The 21,240-nt window shown below is 37.6% G+C and overlaps 1 protein-coding gene across 1 annotated transcript in view; it reads right to left on the bottom strand.

Moving 5' to 3' along the window:
* Positions 1 to 2,763: 2,763 nt before the first annotated feature.
* XKR4 (XK related 4) overlaps positions 2,764 to 21,240 on the bottom strand; it is a 90,367-nt gene continuing 71,890 nt past the window's right edge. Inside the window, exon 2 of the mRNA XM_033512263.1 lies at positions 2,764 to 18,413. Coding sequence (XP_033368154.1) covers positions 17,467 to 18,413 — 947 coding nt within the window. The 3' untranslated portion in view covers positions 2,764 to 17,466. The remainder of the gene's footprint in view (positions 18,414 to 21,240) is intronic.

Here is a 21,240-nt window from a genome sequence, read left to right as displayed (position 1 = left end):
CTGGGTGTCCCTGCTGGGACAACACCTGTAAGTTTGTCCAAGCCCCAGGTAAAGTCTTCTCCAAGTCCTAGGGGTAACCTGAGAGCCTCTTGCATCTCTCCCACATTCAGGGATGGGAGGTCCTGTGGTTATACTGCCTAGAAGCATAAAATAATTACTGGCAGAGAGGCTCTCTAGAGATCATCTGCTCCAAACCATTGTCCAAGCTGCACTAACTTTTGTCTTCTTTGCTAATAATTTCAGAAGCTCAAAAGCTTTGGGCTTTAATCCTTTTTCTGATCTACTAGGATAAAAGTGTTTGAAAAAGGACTCAAGAGACAGGATAAAATGACCACAGTGTACTTTATTTAATGATTTTGGTACCTTGTGTTGCAATAAAATAAAAAAAATCTACAAAATCCAAATATATAAAATTTTCAAGTTTCCCTTTTAAGTTTTACAAGAAAAATCAAGTTGTAACCAAGGAAATTTGTTAGTATGAAGCACTACTTTCAACTTCATTTCATCACAAATTGCAACTTACTTAACAGACCAAAATAACTATGGTACTGCAGTACATCAAATACTTCACACACTGTGTTCTTTACTATAGCACATGTAACCTCTGCCACAGGAGGCAGTGGTCTCTAGCCAATAAAGACACTCTTCACAATCTGAACTCTAAAGGAATGTTTGTATACATGGATTCAGAATATATATATTTACAGGAAGATTTCTTTTTCTTTTTCTTTTTTTTTTTTTTTTTATAACTATTTCGATTCTTCATTTCAAATAAAATACCAAATACATTTTTACAATGTTTACAAGTCAAAGCACAAGTTCTGCAATGATTATCATTCACCTCTAGTCACTGTGCTTGTACTGGGGCAGGGGGGAAGGGGTGTCTACACTGTTCCATAAACACAAATGTGATCTTCCACCACTTCATTTCTGCAGTGGTGGCTAAGGAGTATAAGCACAGTAACAATTCTTTTAGCACAATCAGTGTATAATGCAACAGTTTACAACAGACAATTGAGAAACTATTGGTCCACTCTGTTCAATTTGCTGTTTATCTGCCAACTGTTATGTTAGTCTTTGTCACATAAATTGTCTACAAGAGAAGAATTAAATAACACAACTTGAATAGGAAAGAGAATACATTTTTAAGGCAAATTAATAAGCAGCTTATGGTGTTTTTTTGTTAAACTATACCCCAACACAACCTAAAAATAAAATGTATGTTCTGCAACTGTCAATAATTATGTCTTCTTAAACTGATCTCCTCTATAAATTGATCAACATGGCTTTGAACCTGGTTATTCAGAATTGAAATAATTCCTCCCCCCAAATCCCCAAATATAGAAAGTGCATGACTTCATATGTGCCAAAACAAAACAAAAGGCAGCTGAGGTAGTTAGATGTAAAATGTATTTACGAAAAATAACTAAAAAACTAAAACAAGGACATATACAGTAAAAACCAACTCATTTGGAATTAATTTTATATCAGGCAACAACTTAAATCAGGAAAATTTATGATTTCTGAAAAATAAAGTAGTAATAACATACAAATGAAAACAGAATATACTATTGGAATTTTAATTTCAAGTATTTGAGTGTATTTGCATGTGCATTTTTTTACAGGCTTTGTATAGTATTAGGAAGTCATTTACTTTTTATCAGGCATCACATGAGATCTGGTTGACCTCTGGGACCGAAGCTCCTGGAAGGCAGAAATATCCTGCGAGTGCCTGAAGATATGCCACCATGTGTGCCTGGAAGCACCACCACCTCACCTTGGCTGAACTTCTACATGCCCATTCTCTACTGAGCTCACCTGAGAGTGACAGGGCCAGGGATCCTGTGCCTGTGCCTCCTGGGGACTGGCTGGATAGATGTCCTGGGAGCCTGCCTGGGATGTACGTGGATACCTGGACCCACGTGGGATGTGCCCATGTGGTGGGGATCCTGCATGTGATGCTCCTGCAGAGCTGGTGTGTACACACCTAACCCAGACAGTGAGCCTGTGCACCAAAGAGAGGATCAGCTTCCACTTTGGAGCACAGCCACAGCTCCTCCTGGGCCTCCTGCCTGTGCATTTCTGCACCATTGCATTTCTGCTCTCATGGGGACCTTTTCTCATCTGGAGAGAGGGACAGCGTTACCACTCCAGCAGACAGGAGTCTCCAAGGAAGTGTTTGCTTGAGTCCACTGAGGATGAATTGGGATTTCAGCTCTCATCATGGTCCCAGAGCTCCATCAACAGCCCCTGGCACAGAGGCAGCCCAGCTTTCCCTTACATTCCTGTCTAGAAAGACAAGCAGGCAGATTTCTTTAACAAAGTGCCCAAATGGGGTGTGCAGGTGCGTGGAAAGTCTTCAAGCTCTGGGATTGAAAGTCGCCTACTTGTAGGAGGCAGAACAATTTGGAGATGTTCTCCTGTCTTCACAACAACAACCTAAAACCATCACATTACTAAATGTGTAATGTGCCTGCTCTTCTGAGCCCTACTGCTAGATCCCTCTGCTGTTGGCCACAACATGGGTACATGCAATTTACTGTCATGAATTCTGCACCTGGCTTGAAGAGCATTGCAACAGGGAGCATCACAAACTGAAATAGTTCTGGTGTGAGTGGTTTTCTTTTTTTTTAATTTTTTTTTTTAATTAGCCTGTGAAAAAGTAGGATTTGTACTTCTGACGTGCATATGCCATCTTTTATTTTTATTTTCATTTTCTATTAAACAAGAAAATCCTGAAGCCCTTTCTCCCTTCTTTCTTCCTTTTTTTTTTTTTTTCCTTTAATTTTATCCTTCTAAGCTCACTGTATTGTAAATATGATTTTCAAAAGTGATGTGTGATTTTGGCCAGCTTAATCTCTGGCAGCCCAAAATGAGGAGTCACTAATGTTCACAGAGTGCTGAATGTATGTACTATGGTGACAGAGATGGTAATGGTCAATTACTCTTGGACATCCTGCTCATCATGGCCTTGAAATTTTTCCTGCTAGAACTAGATGAAAAACTAGAAGACTGGACTGTGGGATTTCTTGATGTGGAATGATGTTGTAGCTTTTCCCAAAATGTTTGTCAGGAATTTTTTGTTCAGTTGCTCAGAATTTTTGAGCATGAGAGGGAATTTCTCAGAGAAGTCAAGTTTTTATAGCTTTATGTAAACCTAAGCAGAAAAAGATGCTCTGTTTTAAAGAGAGAACAAATATTCTTTCAGGTCTGATTTAATAAAACACAAAGATGTTAAAAGCCACACTTTTCCAATGGATGTAAAAATCATTTTTCTGCATGTGAAACAACAGAAAATACAATGCTCTAGCATGTGTTGTAGCCCAGGGAGTCCAGCTCGATGTTTCAGTGTGTTGGAATTGTGAGTACTTGACATATGTAGACATCTTCTTCACTGTGCCATAACTTTTATTTGCCACATTTCCTTTCAAAATAGAAATAATATTTCCAGGTCTCAGTACTCATAATCAACACCTGCCTCATGAAGAAGCAGCCCCCCTTCCCATCACCAACTGAGTTGTGTCACTGGAGAAACTGGCAGAGAAGAGGATCCACTGCACCTGCCTCATCCCTATCCTTGTGCCATTGAGCTGCCTCTGTCCAGTTGCTGTATGACCCAGCACTAAAGAATGAGATGAAATGGATCCAAATGCTATTTATTTCAGGGATCCATTTCAGGGCTTTCAGTGGTGAAGAATGACAAGCAAGTATCATGGAGGGCTGGATAGCAGGCTGGGTAGAAAAAGCAAGACTCTTGCCTGAGCTTAGGATAAAATTTCACTTCCCCACCTTGTCCAAGTTTTTCCCTGGAGCCCAGTAACTTGCACTTTACAGAAAGATGTATATTTGTCTTGAAACTGAAATACGTAGCTCAAGTGACAATTTTTATTTCATAGAAAATATTAAAATAAAATGAATATATTCACAAGCTATCTGAAAATTTAAACAGACATTTTATTTTATCTGGGTATTCAGCAAGGTATCTTGGCTTCATTCAGTGACTAACAGAATTGGAAGACCTAGAAATGCTTTAGTATTATTTCCAGTAGACTGTGTTTCTTTCAATACAAAGCCTGATATTTCTTCCTCAGACATTTTCAATAACTTAGCCAAATCAGTATAGGGTCCACAAAGACTGAAAATTTCACTTGACAGTAAAGTTCTAGTGCACTGTAAAGTAGCTACTAAAGAGGTTCCTTAAAAAATAAATTCTACTTAGACTGGCATTGCGAAATTTAAAATCAAAATGCCCATGTGCTTTCTCCTGGGGCTTATTGGACTCCACTAAAGTCAAAAGCAAGTAATCCATTTGCTGTGCTGGACCTTCAGGGAAGCCCTTTATGATTATAAACTGCCTGTAATCAAAGCAAATCCCAGTATAATAAATGCTCCTGTCCAGAGCATTGGTGTAAGTATGACTTATTGACATGTACACCAGGCAAAGTTTCTCCATCAGTCTTCTAAGACTGTCTTTTGGTCATTTTTTTTGCGTAGCTGTAGATTATTGAAGATGATTTTGTAAGCACAGTTGTTATCAAGTCTGTCCTTTAGGATCATTTGCTTCATGTGAAATTGCTTTGGAAGACTCCCTTGTTTTACTAATAGCCACTTTTGCCAAATCAAATCCATCAGTCAACCTGAAAACAGACTTGGAGTTCTGTATAATAAGAAATGGAGGGTGGAAGAACACACAAATTAGTTAGCCTTATCCAAATATAAATTTTGTAATGAATGGAGAATATGCTCTTTTTAATTATTACTGGGTTAATTAATGTATTTTGTAGGAATTCATTTGAAATATCCAATGTGAATTAACTGACATGCTCCTTGCACATTGCAAATTTCAAGAGAACAATGTATGCTGAGGAAGAACAATTAAAAGCTGGCGTTTCTTTTCTTTTCTTTTCTTTTCTTTTCTTTTCTTTTCTTTTCTTTTCTTTTCTTTTCTTTTCTTTTCTTTTCTTTTCTTTTCTTTTCTTTCTTTTTTCTCTTTTCTTTTCTCTCTTCTCCTTTTCTTTTATTTATTTATTTATTTTTTAATACAAGAAGATTACAGAGAGCTGCACAAAGTTTCAAAGGACAGCTGTACTCTGGAAAATTGCTATAAAACCAATATGATAATGAACCATATTTATTGCATCCCAGAGGGTACCATTTTCAATGCACTCTGCTCACAGTGAGAAGATGGATCTCCCATTTTCTAATGCCACTGGTCAAATCCAGAAGTCAAACTGGGTTTTGTCTGGCTCTGCAGCATGTGAAATAACAATTGTTAAGTTAACATTTGATTAAAGAGGCAGGTGAGCAAGCATGGGAAGAACAACAGAGGCGGCTGCTCCTGTTGAGACTATCTTATACACAGAATGGCACCTGCAGGAAAAAAAAGTGATTCTCGTTTGTTAGAATAAACATTAGCTTGTTAATAATACAGAACTTGGGGAATAGACAGAAAAATATCTGTGCCCTCAAGCAGAACAAATTACACAGGGGACAGTTTGTGCCCTTGAGAATCAATGGGAATTGATTTAAAGGAACTGCAGTCTTGTTAAAGAACTGCAGTGGAATGGGAGATCCTTGTTTGCTAATCCAACATGATCCCTATTATGGCCTGTTCATGGCCTGTTCTGTAAGTCAGAAATTACCTCAGAAACAAAAGATACCAATTTTTAGGTTGCTATGGGCATATACCAAGGCTGTGAAATGATGAAGTAAAATCAGCTGACTTGAAGTAAAATCAAGATATGACAGCTGTTTTTAATAAAATTACTGCTTTGCAATTGAGAAAATTACTTCAGTGTTTGCATTTTTAACTCATTTTACCATCTTAACTACAGAAGTTATTCCATAGCCAGGTGTTATGCAAAGGAATTCTTGAGTTTCCTACTATGACATGAGAAAGGAAAGTTTCTTAGATAACCTGAGCATTACCTTTTCTCATAGGTGAGGTTTGCATATGAGACTCATACACACGGGAGAAAAATGGAAGCAAGGGAAAAAGATTGGAACAGTGTCTAGTAAACTTTGCCAACCTTTCTGAGTAAATCTTAGAAGAAAGCAGGTGTATTGTGATCTGCTCCAGTCACAGATCATGCATGAGGTTATGGATAACTCCACAGTTTTCTACTGAAATCAGGATGAGACTGTTTCTGCTACTAAAGAAGCAAGAACTGTTGACAACATGTAATATAACTGGAAGTCTTTCAGCAGGAATTTCCATGAGGAGCTGAGTGACAGTATACCTGAGCATGAACCAATTCTATGAAGGCTCACCTTCTCTAAAGCTTCACAGCTCTTTCCTAATTATAAGGCTTCTACCACATCTACTGATCTCCATTTTCTCTATTTTTTTTTTGCTGCTCTATGCCTTTACACTGTCCCATGTGTGTTCCTCAGCTGTGCATGAAGAAGTGGATGTGAGGACTACTAGCAATAAATGAACATGCATCTGCAATTCCACTATTTGCTGATGGATGTACTGTGTGAGAAACTGAGAGCATGAGAAAATTTACAACCAGTTGAGCAACACCAAGCCTATAACACTTCATATACAGGAGAGACCATCTTTCGAGCCTATTCTAAACCTTGTATTTCTTGTGGAAGCCATCTGAGATTTATCCTCCATAAGGAAGGCAATAAGGTTCTCTGACCCATAATCTATTCTAAAGATCTATAGTTTCTAAATCTAACGATCACTGGCATAACAGCCATACAAAATCCTCGTCTCCCAGGCCTTAGTTTGAGACACTTTTGTATCTTATTGCTAACAAACAACTCCTGTCAATAGGAACAAAGTTATATCTAAGAAGTATCTTTCACTGTCTCCTTGTGTATTTCAGCTGGTTTGTAACACACAAAGAATTTTCTCAGTCCAGGTCTTTCCCCAGGGAGAGAGTAATTGCACCATAAATAGGATTTTGGCATCAAGGTTTGTTTGAGTTTTGGGGTGTTTTTTTTTTGCTGTTAAAAGACTCTGCTCCTCCTTTTATCCATTGAAACAGCAGGGGCAGCTTTTCCACTGTGTTTCACAAACATTTCTTAATCTTGACCAGAGGAATCATCGTTTTGCTTTCATGTCTTTTTGATCTCTGGCCTCCTTGTTAAGGTCACTAGAGGAGATGGTTCCACAATAAAATGTGTGTACAGATTAGTCACATGTGCCCTGTGCAGCCTGACTGGGCTGTGATATCATCTCACCTGAAGATTCTGTATCAGGAGTGTCCCAAGACACAGCTCTTGCTGAGTCCCATCTTGCTGTAATTGTGTTCCTACAAGTAGTACCAGAGTTAAGTTAAATATTAAACCACCCACCCATTCTTGCTGAATTTTATAAAACTGCAGGTATACTAACCTACACTGTTTCTGATGACGAAAAAGATTAAGTGCTTTGCTGATCACAAGCCTTCCATTATTCAGATATCTCTCTGAGCAGCATTATTTTTTTTTTACCTTCTGCTTTATGTCAAAGTAGCTAAAATCCACCTATGTGTAAAAAGCAATGAAAAACAATGTTTTCTTCATTCATTCACCCTGTTCTTAATGCTGTGGCTAAATGCAGTAAGCTTTTTGTTACAGTAATTTCTCCAGGATAAACAGTTGCACAATCAGGGCAGTCATCTCAGAAATGAAATTGCACTGCTGCTGGATAGAATGACTTTTTGGCTGATAAGATGTATAAATGACCAGAAGGAAATTTGGCCAGTTTAACTTTGATGGTAACTAAAGCTGTCTCAGCCCTAGAAATCTCTAAAACACAACTCCTTGCATATATGAAACAAATAAAAGAGAGAAATGTTACACAAGATAAATGATGAAAGCCTAGCTAGGATGAATTTACTAATTTTGCATTTCTTCTAGATCTTTCTTTCCAGTGTGAGCACCTCACTGAACACAGCTAACAATGGCTTTTTTTTTTTTTTTTTCCTGAACTGATTAATGTTTGCTCACAGGACCTTGATTACTGCATTACAAGCCACAGATTTGCAAGATTAAAAATGTCTGTTGAATTAATTAGCTGCAAATCAACCTAGGCGCAGCTCGACAAGTTCCAAGCAGTTCCAATAAAATAAAAAAGGAGGAATCGATAGCAGCCACAAATACATGACAATATGTTGGCACTTTGTGACTATAAATAGTGGCAGCTGCCCTCTCTGCTGACAAAGGAAGATTTTTCATTGTCCATACAGTGCATTTTAAAGGCTAAATCCTGCCCAGACTGGTGTGGAAATCTCAGTGATAGCTAAAATGTTCTCAGTGAAATATGTCCCATGGGCCAGCCCAGTAACCCAGGGAGCTGGAAACGAGCTGCTTGTCTTCACTTTCAGCCAGAGTGAACACGATGGTGCTGGTGCCAGGAGCAATCCCAACACACCTGGATGCTGGCTGACAGGAGCACAATGTGCATCCCAAAAAGTGGGAAATTCAGGGAATGATGTTGTAAGTCATTAGTGACTACTTTTGAACTTTTCCTCTGTAGTTACTGCCATTGTCCTACCCAGTCACGACAATTTTAGATCTCTCTGACCATGTAACAGATCTCCTTGGAAACCTACTAGTTTTTTCAAACATTGTCCTTAATGCTGAATGGTGACACAGGTCAGGAACTCTAGATCTACATGTGAACCTCAGGGAAGCAAACACCTTCACTGGCTAGTAGTCTCTTCCTCAGCTGCATAAAATTTTAAATTAATTCTCATCAAATATTGTCTGAGAAACAGTCTGGGATTGGCACATAATAATGCAGAACATATTGAAAAAAGCATCAGTAGCTAGAATTTCAGAAACAGTTGCTGCATATGTATGGTACATTTAAATTGACAGGAATATCATTTTCAAATACATGCATTTGAAAATTATCTTCAGTACGTAATCTGTGCAAGAGCAGATCTTTCCTTCTGACAGCTTGCATCAGAAAACTGCATATGTGTTGGATAACAAACCTAATTATTGTTCTTCAGTCATCAAAATGCAAATAAACTGTCCTAATTATTGCAGGTTATTTCTTTCATAAACTACTGACAGTGATAACTGATAATGAAACAAATACAACCAACATTAATTACCTGAAAAAGTTTAATTGATCCTTTTGCCATCTTTCTGTATGATTGTTTTTTTCCTTGATTAAGTAAATGTGATAAATTCTTTTTTTATTTCACACAATTATCACTACACTATTCTTTTACCAAAATATTTAAGATATGAAATATAGCATTAGACATATTTTCTCCATAACTTTTTCTTAAAGTGCTGGCACACTAAATCACAAGGCTGTTTCCAATAATGACTAGAATGTATTTTCCAAGGATATAATTTTCTTTTTTGCAGTTCCCACTTGGTTATCCTTGATGACAATGTTCCTGATTCTTTTATTGTTTTAGGCTTAGGATTTAAATGAGTTGTAAGATTGAATCCCAAGAGAATGTCAGGACTCACTGTCATGTGTATACAGAAACACACACACACACACACACAATATATATATATAAATGGATTTGAAACTGTTAATTTGCTCCCAAGCATGAGATAAGGTCCTACTATTTTTCCTATGATAAAACCAAACACTTTCACACAGAGTATTCATTATATGTGTTGTGGATACTGAAATGTCTTGCATTCACCATAACCTGGGCAATTTGTGCACAGCTGTGGTTCAAATGTACTGCCCAGAGAAGCTATGTCTGCTCCACATGCTTTTCTAGATAGCACAGAGCCTGTTTGCCCTTTGCTCAGCCCAAACTGACCTTTGTTTGGCAAAGGAACTGGCACCTCAAAGTGTATGAAATTGGGCTCAGGGAATGACAGATAAGCTACAAGTGTAGCTCTGGTGTCCATACAAAGTCTGTCTGAGCTCCAAAGAAAAGCCATGTGAACGTGGCTAGAGCAGCACAGAGTGAGTGCATTAATAGACCTGATTCAAGGCAGCATGTAGAGATTCAGGCTTTGTCACAGTGCTAACCATGTTCATACAGCTTTTGGTCAGGTTGGAAAGTGAGCAGAGTGATTTTGCTTTTGCCCCAGATGTTCACTGCAGACATTACTGTGGCTGGGTGCAGTTTCAGAGTCCTCAACACTAAAGGGACTGAACACATCAAATGCTAGAATTATGTCTATACTGCACATGTCTACATTTGTATGTCCACACTTACATTTTACATTTTCCACAGAGAGGAAGAACAGTTCAAAATATGTGGCAGGGAGCATTTCCCTTCTCCTCACCAGCATGCAGCCCTATATCCTTCCCCTGAGAGATAGCAGCTAAAGATATGAATCATTGCTAGCTGAAGAGATCACTGGATCTGGCTCTCCCCTAGCTCTCTGCTTAACACTAATTTACTACTGGAAGAGTCCTCATGAGTATTTCAGTGCAAAGCTCCATCTGATAGCACCACAGAGGACCCAATTCTTCCAGGTAAGATGGGCAGGAGAATACCTGCTCAGAGGTGTGAGCCTGGCAGGCTTAGGTGGGAGATAGGAGCTGAGCTGTGAAGACCAAGTTGTATCTGACCAAGCCCAGGAGGCGAATTTTAAGTCCTTGGTGATCTGGAATTAGAAATGTTCAGGAGCTCCTTGTTGGTGCAGTTGGGAGGAACACAGTACGAGCCTGAGACCCCTGATGTGCCTGCACCAACCTCTGCACCTGTGCTGAAGCATGCCAGGCCCCCAAGTGTTGTGGCTTTCATCCAGCTCATGCACAGGGTTTTCCTCTATTTTGTGACCTCTTTGGTGCATGAGGTGGGAAAAGAGTGCTGGACTGTGACCAGGCTTTGCCCTGAGCAGACTTGTAGCACACAAACACAGTCTATGCCTTGCCTTAGCACTGTGTTATGTCTCTGCAGGCTCTTCTAGACATTCAACCAGCAGCTTTTTTACCTTGAGGAAATCACTGATTTGTGAAATTCTGTTCTGCAGTACTGTTACACACTAAGTGGCTGAGTGGACACACCTATTTCATGCTGAAAAATGCTTTTGTGAGGTTTAGTTCAGTGCAAAAAACTACCCCAAACTTAATGCTTTGTTAAAAGGATGTGGACTTTCCTATAGCAGAACAGATCTTATGTAGAAAAGCTGCTAGCATTCCTAGAACTGCAGCATGTCAGAAGCAATTGCTTCCAAAGTTATCTGAAATAACTCAATAATAAGAGGCTGAAACCTACAAGTAGGGAAACCTTACAGCAGTCATACCTGTCTTTCTATGAATGTTGCATTTTGTTACACTGACAAATCTATTACATTTTAAATTTTATTCCAACCATTCCTTGAAATGAGATTTTTGGTTACACTTTAAAGTTTCTTGGCTGATATTATTTTAATATTACCTTGCATATAGAAGTTGAGATTTGATCTTTCGATTAGTTGGTCACTTATATCACAATTTCTTGTAAATCTCTCTCAATGAATATAGCAACTGCATGTATAAGGCTGTTGTAATTATCCACAAGCTTCTCTTGGGCTTCTCTGGCTCATGCAAATCACCACATAAGTGTGCTGAAGAGGATTTTTTGCCCTGAATCTTGCATATCTGTTCTCTTTGCCCTAGGATTTAGAATAGGCACACAGTTTACTAATGGGTATATAAGATCCTCCGTGTAAGAATGAAATACTAAGTATTCAGAGCAAAATGTAAGTACAGGGCTGAAGCTCACACACTTAGAAAAAGTTCCTTTTAATGAATGCACTGGTCAGGAACTGGCTTTTGTGAGAAACACTGGAGAAGACTGGTTTCAGAGACATTCTTCAAAGTCATCTTAAAAGGATCACAGAAGAGCAACTCAGTCAAAGTGGGTGTATTCCTGAATGTTTGAACCAAAAAGGAAAGAATAAGAAATCTTTGATTCATGCTGAGTCAGCACTAAGTTTAGTGTATGTATTTCAGGTTGTGCCAAGAGCCATGGAGGCTTTTTTGCATTAAGCAAATCTCCAGCTGAGTTCAGTTTGGAGTAAAGAGGTGAAGACTTCTGCTACCATGGCCTGAATTCATGTAGTTCACTCTCTGCCAGGGCCTGATTTTACATATTCATACCAGCGAAGAAATCTCACCAAAGTTCTGCACTGAGGTCACTGAGGTAAAACAAATGGTGCCAGGGGATCCTTCATGTGTTAAAACAGTTGTGTAAATGATGTCATCATTGTGTAAATGATGACACCATTCCCCTAACTTTGCATGGACAAGGCTTTGTAATGTCATCTCTGTCTCTCCTGCAATGGAACCTTCTCACACCAGATGTGAGAAATATCACTCAGCAATTTGCAGCCAAGTGAAAATGATGGCAGACTCTGTTTTAAAAAATCACTATATGTTAACTGCAGTAATCTGTTGTGTTGTTCTTTTTTTTTTTTAATTCCCAGATATAAAAGAATCTGTTCTCATTTTGCATTTTATCTCTTATCAGAATAAAGAGGAATGGATTCAATGCTGTAATGAAAAGATATAAACAATCTATAAACAATTAAGGGATGATTTTATAACTTAATGCCTCTGGTATACAAATGGCTGTTTGCCACTTACTCCATTTGGCTTTCAGCTGAGAGCATGGGTTCTATGTGAGCTAGTATAATCAATACAAGTAGCGAAATTAAATGGCTTATTGTGTATTGTAGACAATTCTTCCCATGTCCTGCATTGTTACACTGCAGAATTAGTAATTGTGGTGCTGGGCTTGTAGATTTATGGGCATGTGTTGTGATTATTTTCATAATGCACATCTTGTAGGGGTTTAACTTACGTAGGCTTGTTTAGATGGATGCACAGGTGCAATTTACTCTGCTTCCCTCCATGCACAGGAGTAAGAGAGGCAGCAGTAGGACCCCAGGAATCTGCTGAAGTCTTTTCCTTGGCATTGTGCAGGCAGTGCAGGGGGTGCAGAGTAAATCACAGCATCTCAGTCACTCTGGATTGCACAGCTTCAGGCAGGGAGCAGAGAAAGGGCAGCGGCTTTGGAAGCTGAATCACTGGCAGAGCCAACTACATCTCAGTACAGTGCCACTTTTAAGGCTCCTTAGAAGTGATAGGATCAAGTCACAAACACTTCAAACTCGTTTGTGTTCTAAAACACCCCAACAGTCTAGTTGCGAATATTTGCTGGCCAATAAAAAGTAAATGAGCATATTGCATGATTGGGAGTTCCTTTCCAAATAAAGCAGCACTTCTACATTTAGTACCACTTATGAATTGCTCTTTTGGGGACATAATGATGTATTGGAAAGACCATCATATGTTTTAAACTAATACAGGTTTAATAGCTATTCACCAAATATTAAAAATTGAATTGCCAGTAAAATTGTAATTTTCCTCCTCTGCTTAAAAGTTTACAAAATCAGGCAGATGAGGCCTACCTAGCATTAAATTTTGGAAGGAAAACTTTCTCCAATTTTATAAAAATTAATTAATAGAAAATTTGTTGGTTTGACAACAAAAATATTGTATATATGCCATCAAGTCCATATAACCCAAGCAAAGAAACATTGTTCTGTCACAAGAAGCATATTTAAATTGACATAAAAAAATTGGAAATCATTTTTTTCATTATTAAATATGCAGGGAAGGAAAGTATTGCACATATTTGTAAAGAACTTCTTAAAGAAAAAATTATCCCATTAAAGAACAAACAGCTTTTAAAATAAGTAAAAAGTTTTCTCTTACATTTTCTTGCATGTTTTTTGAATGAACATGGGTATAAATTACCTTTATTTAATTAGTGATAGTAGTTGAATTGTCTTTTCTGCAACAGACAAATCCACAGCTCTCAAAATTTTAGGACCAAGTTTTTGACCAGATAAATTACCATTAAATCTGCTGCTAAGTTTGTTTGGTTCATTAGAACAATGCTCCCATAAGTCTTACTTCTAACAAATAGATGTGATTGCTTTTCTTTACCAGAATGCAAATATGAAAATATGAGCTTTTTTATTTTCCTGTATTCTGAAATGAAATTTGAAAGGCCTGATGCTTTCATTACTTCAAAAGCAAAAGTTCAGGTTTTTTGCAAGTCCTTTATTTTAATTTTATTTTTGCTATTGCTGTCTCAGTTGAACTTTATTGAATTTAGAACTGTCTGTGGCAAAAAGAAGAGTGCATATTGATTATTAACTGTCCATAAGGCCATAATGGAATTTCAGCACGGACTATGTTTAATCTTGGAAATTTCTATAAAAAATTCTTACAGCTTTTAATGTGACTACCCACAGCAATGCAAATTAGGAAATTGTCCATGTAGTCATCAGAGTGTTTAGATTTCAGTCACTGCCCTGTTCTCAGTGCAGGTAACATTGATGTTATGAATGCAAGAGAGCAAGATTTTGGAGAGCAAATTTTGACTTAGTGCAGCATAACTTCCACCCCTGCCTCCAGCTGCCAGATTGAATTCTGAGGACAAGGTGTGTGTATGTAGTGCTGCATATATATGTATAAATATATATACAAACACACATATATACGTCATTCTGCACTCACACCCTGCAGTAATTTGTTTAAGATAAACATTTTTGCAAACATTAGTTACAAAAATTAAAAATGCTGTGAGGATAAGGAAAATAAACGCTAGGTATGAAAAACCACATGGATAAATAACACCTGTGTCTTTCCTTCCAAAACCAAATAAAAGCAAATCAAATAAACTCATCCCAAACCTTCTTCAGAAACCTTTCAATGCAAGCATCAGTGAAGACCTTAACCCTTTAAATTCCATACAAAGCAACTTTTCTTCAATTCTGTAAGCCTGACCAAAGGGCTCACAGCTCTGAGGGAGAGAGAGAGGATGAGAGGGACATCAGAAGGGAAGAGCCTTGCTGACACCAGCGATGCTGCCCCTCTCCCCAGGAGGTGCTGGTGTGAGACTGAAGCTTGACAAGGCTGCTCACTGTGCCTCACTCAGGCTTCAGTTTCCAAGTTGTTAAAGCAGCAGCAAGCACTTCAAATTGTCTCCAAAAGAAACCCTCACATTTTGGATCACAGAGCTTACATTTACCTCCTTTGTAAAGAAAAACAGCAATTCCCTTGTGCAAACTAGAATTTGATTCTGGAGTGAAGGGTCTATTGAGTATGACAGGATAAAGGACTTGCTCCCAAAATCTTTTTTTAGCAGTTCTTGAAGTGGTATATTTTCTGAAAAAACATGAGTGCTTTTCTCTGAATAATGAGCTGTATCTCCATGAAGAAAAGGATAATCACTTTGTAAAAAGCTTCAGGTTTGGACTATCAAACATTTGTTTTATTAAAAAAAAAAAATTATAGAGGCAGTTGGCCATTATTTAATTTGAAAATACCTAAGAAACCCCTGAAGCATAGTTTTTTTCTGATCTGTGTAAAGTTCCCTCTGCTTTGCAGATTCCTGCACTTCCACAGGTTTTTGTTTTGAGGAACTCGCCCCAGCAAAGAACAACAGGTATCGAATATTTCACTAATAAAAAAAGTCAACATTAAAAATGGCTAATTGAACGCATACAAATAAACATAGTCTGTGTAACCTTGGCCATTTCATAGTACAAATATTGGTAATAGGAAAGACAGAAATTCACCCAGCAGCATACACAGCAGTGACTACACTGGATATATCTGACAGTGAAGATTACAATACCAATTATCAGGTCTTCTCCATCCTGACAATGCCATTTACAACAGTAACTCTTCAGTTCTGCTTCGCTCTCCTAAAATGGATGGAAATAGTTATAGCAAATTGTTTCTCATGGAATCACTTGGTGTCTTTACAAGCCACTTACATTTGAAGCAGGATCCACAGTTTATAGAGTATTCTAAAAGTACCCATGTAGGCTTTCATATGGCATTACACTGCAAAACAAATCCATAATGTGTGAAAAACAGGTTTGTGTCAACCTGCAAAAGCCATTTGATAAAATTCATGGACCAATTCTTAAAATCTAAGCTATAAAGAGAATGAAATGTATTAAAAGATTTGAGGTTTATAAAAAGTAACCTTTTATACCATATTTTTACTTTACAAAAATATTGAAATAATCCATGAGTTTTTCACTCTGCACCAGCTTTAAAAAAAATACTATCAAATTTTGACTTGCACCTTTAATGCATCTGAAAGCACCATCAGGGGATACTTTTAACATAAAGTATAATACCATTAACTAGATTTAGGGAGGTATTTAAAACCCAAAAGCTTGCAGCAAAAGCACTCTATTACAAGAGATTCTAATTTTTAGACACATCTCGACTCCAGTCTTGAACAGGCAGAAGAGGCTCTTCCACATAACTTGTTTATACTATGCTTCAGTGAATATGCTTACTAAGAGGTGGCTGAAAGCCTTTAAAAGACATCACTTTCACCTTGGGTGGGAAAAATCAGAGCTGTCTCTACACATTGAGAGCTTGGTTGGTCTTTCCTGCTTCTTTTTCCAGTAGGGCTTGTGCCACTTGTTGTGTCCCTCGGGCAATATCAACCTTGCAGTTATACAATGTTTGGCACTAGGAGGGTATGGCATGTCAGTCTCTTGTCACACCTGCATACATTCACACACTGAATCATGCATTCTCAGTCCTGAAACAGAGAAGTTTCAGTGTGTTCAGCTCCTTGTAGCTTCTTCTGAAACAGCTGAATGGGGTTCTCCGAAAAGTTTCGAATATGAAAATTATACTTCCTTGTTCTTTTAATTATTTTTTTTTTCAAATTGAACACTGAATCATGATTATCATTTAATGAATATCACTACGTGCTAGAGCTCCTTATTTCTCCTCAAAACCAGAAGTGAGCTGCATAGAGTTTCTGTTGAAAATAACATCAAGAAGTTAAATTGCATTTTAAAAAGACTTTTAAATTCCACAGCAAACAAACAGTTCTGGTAGTGTTAATTTTAATGACCTAATTAATAAGAATTTAGTTTATTTCCCATTGACAGCCTTATAAATATGATGACTTTTTTTTTTTTAATCAAGAACTATTTTGCAAACTTATTCTAACCTGAATGGTTGATTTATGGGAATGTTGAAGACTGCTAAGCTCCTGTTTTTTGCCCCAGAAAACAGTTTTCCTAACAGCAACACCGTGTGCTACAGTTTTGTTATTTTTGAAAAGGTGTGGGTTTTTTTGTTTTTGCCATAGATTATGGAAATATCAATCATTCATTTCTAAAATAAAATGCACTACTGGCTGAAGTTGAAAGCTCTGGTCAGAGCCTTTTTATTGGTTTGATTGTAACTACTGTGCAGTCAGAGTTTCATAGCAGTAAGGGGTGGTGGGTGAGTTCCCCAGCTGATGTGACTGATTTGTATGTGTGGGTCAGGGTTTGGGGTTTTTTGAGGCTTTCAGACGATGCTGCTGTATCAGTGTCCTGCAGACAGACTGCACACAGTGGATCAAATGATAATCATGATGATAGCCAGACTAAGAACACTATAGCTTGCTGCTCTACTTTTAGTACGCAGTTGAGTTGTTCCTACAGCCCTACTGTCAACCCTTAATTTGGACTGTGATGTTGGAGCTGCTTGAAGCTGTGTTTTTGCTTTGTTTACAATGTGGTTTCATATTCCAAGCGCTCCTGAATAAGGGCATCATCTTTATACTGTAGCCGTGGAGGAGCAGGGGAACATTCAAACGCTAAGATTGCCTTTCTCAGGCTCCTGTCCAACACGTGTCTCTCCCATGCTGGGTACCTGTTCCTGAACAGATCGATTTTAATGACAGACTCCTCAATCCTTGGTGGCCGGGATGAAGGTGTGGAGGGTGCAGTGGGTCTCACCTGAAACACAGGCACACACCCATCCCTCTCCGCAAATTTTTGATCCCGCTCGCTCGTGACACTCCGGTTGTTGGAGATGGAGCGTAGTGTGCTTGTGGCCACTTCTGGGGGAAGGGTGAAGGCAGCGGCAGGGTCCTCACAAGCACAGCTTGGTGACTGCCCAAACCTTGGTCCATTGGGGTGAAAGAAGGCATAGTACATTAGCATAAAAACAATGCCTGTTAAAAAGCTGCTGAACACTACACACAGTGCTGGTATGGCAAATGCATCAGAGATCGGAGGGGCCTTGTACAGATACCAGAGAACACTCAAGGCGGTGTTTTCTAAAAGGATGACAAAATAGTAAATGAAAAGCCTACAGCGTGTCCTTCCTTCCTTGACATTGAACCAGCTGAAGATATAGATTATCCCAACAACCATGTCGAAAACTATCTCTTCCCATTTAGTGATGCAAAACTCTGTCTCGCAGTGAACGATCCAGAAGGTCATGATGCACCAGTGCAGCACGATGAAGATCCCAAAGTACAGCTGGAAAACCGAGGCAAACAGAGCAAAAGTAATGACCCTTGCTGCAATGGTGAAGAAATGCCAGCAAAACTGGATTATAACGGCCATATAACTGATGGGTTTCTTGTCATCGCGGGAGTCACGGAGGGCCTTTTGGTAGGAAGCCAAAGCCCAAGCCAGGGATACAAGGGATGCTGCAGCAGTAAGACCTAGGAGGAAACAGGAGATGCAGTTAAGGCATAATTAGTATGTCAGCACTTTGCTGAAAACAGTGAGATCCTTGCTGCTTTAAATATGTTCTCCACCACTGGCACAATAAAACCTCTTCCTTCCCCTTTAGCTCAGAGAAATGAACCTCTGCTGCTGAGACATCATTGCCCGATGCTGGGTACACACAAACAAGAGCAGCTATTAAACCACGCTCTGAACCTCTTCCCCAGCAATCACGTATTTGAAACAAATTAATTAATTCACAACTTTGGCAAGTCAGGAGTAGGTGTCTCTGTCAGCTGTGTGATTTAAGGGAACCTACTGTGGTTATTGTTTTCAGAAAGGATATGAATTTTCTGATTTAATGATAAGTCATTAAAGAAGCCTAATATAAAGCAACCAAGTATTTCTAATTAAAATACCAGCATCATCTATGTAAAAACTAAATCAATAATAATGTGAGCATAAATCTACATGTTATAAATAAAGTTATGCTACCCTTGTTATATCAAAATTTAAACTAACTGCCTTACTCTTGCTGAGGAAAAAGAAAATATCCCATTTTGATATTTGCACCACTTTTAAACAGAGTTTCAATAAACAGAGAATGTCAGAACTTATTTTCTTCCAGCTGGAAGTTAACTTTATTTTAAAAATGTTGGAATTTTTTACCGAATTAAAGCTCTGAGTAAATATTCTCCTAAAGTAGGGGGCTATGTATTTTAATTTATATAGCCATTCTATCTCCAAAATATCACAGAATTGCCTATTTACAAGGCCCTAAACTATAATATTTTAGTAAAACCTGACAAATATTTAAAGCATTTAAATTATAATAATACAATATACATAATACAATAATAATTGAAATTATTTCTCATAAGATTTAAAACATCCGTTTTGTGAAAATACAAAAACTGTAAAACAATTGTAAAAAAATAGGCCTTTCTATTCTCATTTTAAATGTTTATTATTCTTTTCCCCTCAAGGGAATTTCATTCCTGTCAGTAGGTAGATTTGGGAAAAAAACTTGGCTTTGAAACAAGCCTGCCTTTTAAACTAATCTGTTGCTTCCATACACTACCAGAAAAAAACCTTACATTCCTGTTTCAAAAATGGTATAGGTCAGCCTAATTTTTCAAGTGATAAATACTTACATAGAATTCTGGTAGAAATGAATGATAATTCTTCTTTATTAGAAGATTAATTTTTATTTGCTTACGACTTGCATCCAGCTGCTTTGGATGGAAATGGGAATTGCAATTGAAGTGCAAAATCCTTGCCTTTCAAGTGTATTTGTTATTTAAATAAAATTGCAATAAATGTTGCATACAGAGGAAAAATGTATCAAGTGTTTTATATTTAAAACTGGTTTACTACCAAAGCTAATTTTACATACAGCTAATGAATGAATTCATAAGTCTCAGGATCCCAGACTGAGAATTTATTCATAGACCATTTAAAGATAATGATGTTTCAGCTTATTCTATTTCTAAGCAGTTCCTTAACTTTGAACTAGTTATTGAAGTAAATCAAACTGACATGAAGAAAACATTTCTTCTGTCTGCTGTTAAAAGCTGCTTAATCATTTCAACAACCTTTGGTTCTTGATGCATAGCCAGTATTTTTCTTCCCTATTAAACTGTTTTTTTTAGAACTCAACAATGAAGAATATATTACTTAAGTATTATAAATTTTAAGAAATTGTATTAATAGAAAAGAGTAAATTTAAGACTACATACATGTTGTTATTCACTTTGAAAGAAAACAAAGAAAGGTTATTTTTAAAAAAAAGAAAGTAAGTTGTGGAGATAAAGTCTATTTCAACAATTCACTTGGCTTAACACACTAAGATTTTGCTCAGTAAGTAATATAGAGAGATTTGTTGCTTTCAGGAGGGATTGTGTTTGCCAATGTTTCTCCCTTTCTGGCAGGGTGTCAATAATGTTGTGAGCTCCCATGAATCCAATGGCTTGAAAACACCTTTGTTTTAAAAATAAAAATAGTAACAAACAACCAGCAAAAATATAGAGCAAACTGGGATTCCAGGGAGAATTTTTAATAAAACTTCATATTTTTTATTCCCATGCAGATGCTTCCTTCATGGATAAAACAAGCTATCAGCAATGAAGACAGGAAAGAGATGTTATAAATTGCTGCTTTCATTTCTGACACATATATTTGCTTTTTCACACTGGGCTGCCTTTCTGTATCCATTATCTCTGATGACAACCCTGGGAGCTGAAAATGTAAGTTCTTGTTTTCTTGTAGGAATGTTTTAAGTATTGAAAAAACACAGTTCATTTCCCCCATGAAATGAAAAGTTGGGAAAGGTAGATGAATAGGATAAAGATTCTTTCAATACAAACAAGCCACTCTGAATAAGAGCCCAAGAATAGAATTATCAGCGCAGGAAAAAATAATGTGAGTGAGAAATCCATATATTTTCTTTGCAAATCTAACTTTAATGACCTCACACACTCCCCCAGAGGTTTGTAGAGATATCATCAGTTTTGCATTAGGAAGTGTAAAATCATTCAATAATGCACACTGAATGTAATGTTAAATTCATAGGAATTTCCACTGTTCTAATGCTAATTAATTCATAGTCATTGTCTGGGACATAAAGAAGCAAGTACATAGCAAATAGCTATGCAATTCTGTTATTTAAATAGTCATTAATGGGGAATCATCCTCTGCTTTTACAGAACTCAGGTATACTAGCATACAGGAGAGAAAAGGAGACAAGAGAATGCACAAAAGGGAAGAATTGCCAGCTGATATATTATGTATCTGCTCTTGGCTACTGGTAATAGTATTAGGGAT

The sequence above is a fragment of the Parus major genome, chromosome 2, assembly GCF_001522545.3.
Source record: "Parus major isolate Abel chromosome 2, Parus_major1.1, whole genome shotgun sequence".
Taxonomy (NCBI): Eukaryota; Metazoa; Chordata; class Aves; order Passeriformes; family Paridae; genus Parus; species Parus major.
The sequence above is the reverse complement of the archived record's forward strand: the minus strand, read 5'-3'. Positions and strand labels throughout refer to the sequence as shown.